The sequence below is a fragment of the Bison bison genome, unplaced genomic scaffold, assembly GCF_000754665.1.
Source record: "Bison bison bison isolate TAMUID 2011002044 unplaced genomic scaffold, Bison_UMD1.0 scf7180017864180, whole genome shotgun sequence".
Taxonomy (NCBI): Eukaryota; Metazoa; Chordata; class Mammalia; order Artiodactyla; family Bovidae; genus Bison; species Bison bison.
The window spans coordinates 1,161,495-1,163,751 of NW_011494752.1; the positions used below are offsets into that span (position 1 = coordinate 1,161,495).

Here is a 2,257-nt window from a genome sequence, read left to right on the forward strand (position 1 = left end):
CTTTCTCTTGGAATTTGTGATTAGCTTGTGAGCGACTGAACTGAACTGAACTGAACTGATGTGTCCTAACCACTAAGAGTGGTCGGCGGCTGCTCTCTCCTTTATCTGCTTGATCTGCCCTGGGTTGCATTCTGTTTGGGAGAGGGTAGGGGCACATTTATGTACCCATCTGATTTCAGGACCAGTTTTTCTGGTCTGAGTCAAGAAGGTTGGGAAATGGAGCTGGAGTGGGTGGGGGATGGAGGGGTATGGGGGAGTGGGGCTGATTGAGGCGTCTCCTTTGGAAACTCATACTGAGAAGGAGCCGGAAGTCATCCCAGGGGAAGGCGAGAAACGGGAACGTTTCCTTTGAGCCCCTTCCCAGCTACCCGCCTTTGGGCCAGACACCACACTGAATGCACCCTTTGTGCCTTGCTGGAGGATAGCTGGGAGGCTCAGCCAGCCAGTCAAGCCAGGATTAGAACCTGAAGCCCAGCCTGGAGAATTGGAAAGGAGGTGCAGAGTGGCCCCGGAAACTCTGGCCTTCCCTGAGCTAGAAATGGAGACACCAACCTTCCTGAGTATGTAAAGCAGCCAGCCCTTCAGCTCCACCCTCCTTTATTTACACTTGGCTTTTCTCTCCCAGTAAATTCAACAACCTCAATTCTGAATCTTTGTGAGATAGGAGTGACTTTTCCTGATCTGGCCAAGCTCTTGTCAGGAATGACTTAGTTTCCTTTCCCTTCCTGTCTCCCCACCCTTTATCTCCCCAAATTGCTCCAGGCACTACCCCAAGGGAGAAGGGGTGTGTCAGGACAAAGTGACAGGGAGGGAAGGTGAAGTTGTCATCACAGATCCTTCTGTGAGGTGAATGGGGGAAATGGCCTGGCTCCTGGACAAGTGGTCTTTTCTGTCAGGCTGACTGTGGGATTTTCTAGGGACCAGGAGTGAGAGGGTTTGAGTTCAAATCTCAGGACCCCTGCATATTAATTAGGCTTCTTGGGCAAGTTGCCTTAACTCCTCTGAGCTTTTATTCCTCATCTAAGAAATAGGGCTGTAGGAACTTCCCTGGCGGTCCAGTGGTTAAGAATCTGTGCTTCCACTGCGGAGGGCATGGGTTTGATCTCTGGTTGGGGAACTAAGGTCGTGCGTGCCACGTGGTGTGGCCAAAAATAAAAATAAGAAATAGGACTCTCAATCTCCATGCACCTCCTAGGGCTCACCTACATGTGACCCAGGATGGCTTCTGCCTCTGTTCCCCTAGTTCTGGCTCGGTTAGAAATGACCGGTATGGGTGGTTCCCAGAGAGGACTCTGTTTTGCTCTAAATGAGTAGCTGGATGACTCAGTGGGGTGGGTGGGATGCACTGAAGGTCACAGTTCCCTGCCCTGTGTCAGCTCTGAACTTGGGTGGGAGTCTGGTGTCCTGGGAGAAATGGGCTTTGACATAGCTCTTCCTCTTCACTCCTGGGGGGCTTGGTCCTGCGTGAGGCTAAATAGACTTGTTTACCCAACCTTTGGGCTGGTGATGTGTGTGAGTGTGTGAAATGAGTGAGTGAGTGTGTTGGAGACCAGACATGGAGGAGGGGTAGGGCCAGTCTTACACTATTTAACTGTGTTCCCCGCAGGTCACAGAACTAGAGGGTGCATTTCAGGGTCTTTGTGCCCATCTCGGGTGGGACAGGCACTCAGGTTTGGATCACATGCCTGCTATTATGGTCTCCCCATCCAGCTTTCTTTGCTCCAGGGTGAATGTTCGTGAATGTGCTCTTGGGTGAGCTAGTTTGCCTAGAGAGTAGAGGCCACGAGTCCCCGGGGAGGTAACTGCCACCTTTGTTTTTCCCCTCTGTCCTCACCATCATTTCCTAATCCGCACTGTCTGTGGTCAGTGCTGTTTGAGATCTCCCTTCCATCTTTCCTTCTGGGGCAGCCCTCTTCTCCCTCTGGAGAAGCGCTGAGATCAGGTTTTATGGTCTGGGGGCAGCTGGGTGGGGGTCTGTCCTGCTGGAGAAGATAGCACCTCCATCTCCCCGCACCCTTTGACCAGCCCCTCTCTCCCCAACAGGTAGTGCAGGGCCTTCTGTAACCATGTCGGCCAAGGCGATTTCTGAGCAGACAGGCAAAGAGCTCCTCTACAAGTACATCTGCACCACCTCGGCCATCCAGAACCGCTTCAAGTATGCCCGGGTCACCCCTGACACAGACTGGGCCCGCCTGTTGCAGGACCACCCGTGGCTGCTCAGCCAGGTGAGCCCTCCCCGCCCCCCGCCCCCCTCCTC

General features: G+C 53.4%; 1 protein-coding gene across 3 annotated transcripts in view; it reads left to right on the forward strand.

Moving 5' to 3' along the window:
* ACLY (ATP citrate lyase) overlaps nucleotides 1-2,257 on the forward strand; it is a 44,652-nt gene that overhangs the window by 2,735 nt on the left and 39,660 nt on the right. For all 3 annotated transcript variants that reach the window (XM_010842531.1, XM_010842532.1, XM_010842533.1), the window contains exon 2: nucleotides 2,044-2,225. In XM_010842531.1, coding sequence (XP_010840833.1) covers nucleotides 2,067-2,225 — 159 coding nt within the window. In that variant the 5' untranslated portion in view covers nucleotides 2,044-2,066. The remainder of the gene's footprint in view (nucleotides 1-2,043; nucleotides 2,226-2,257) is intronic.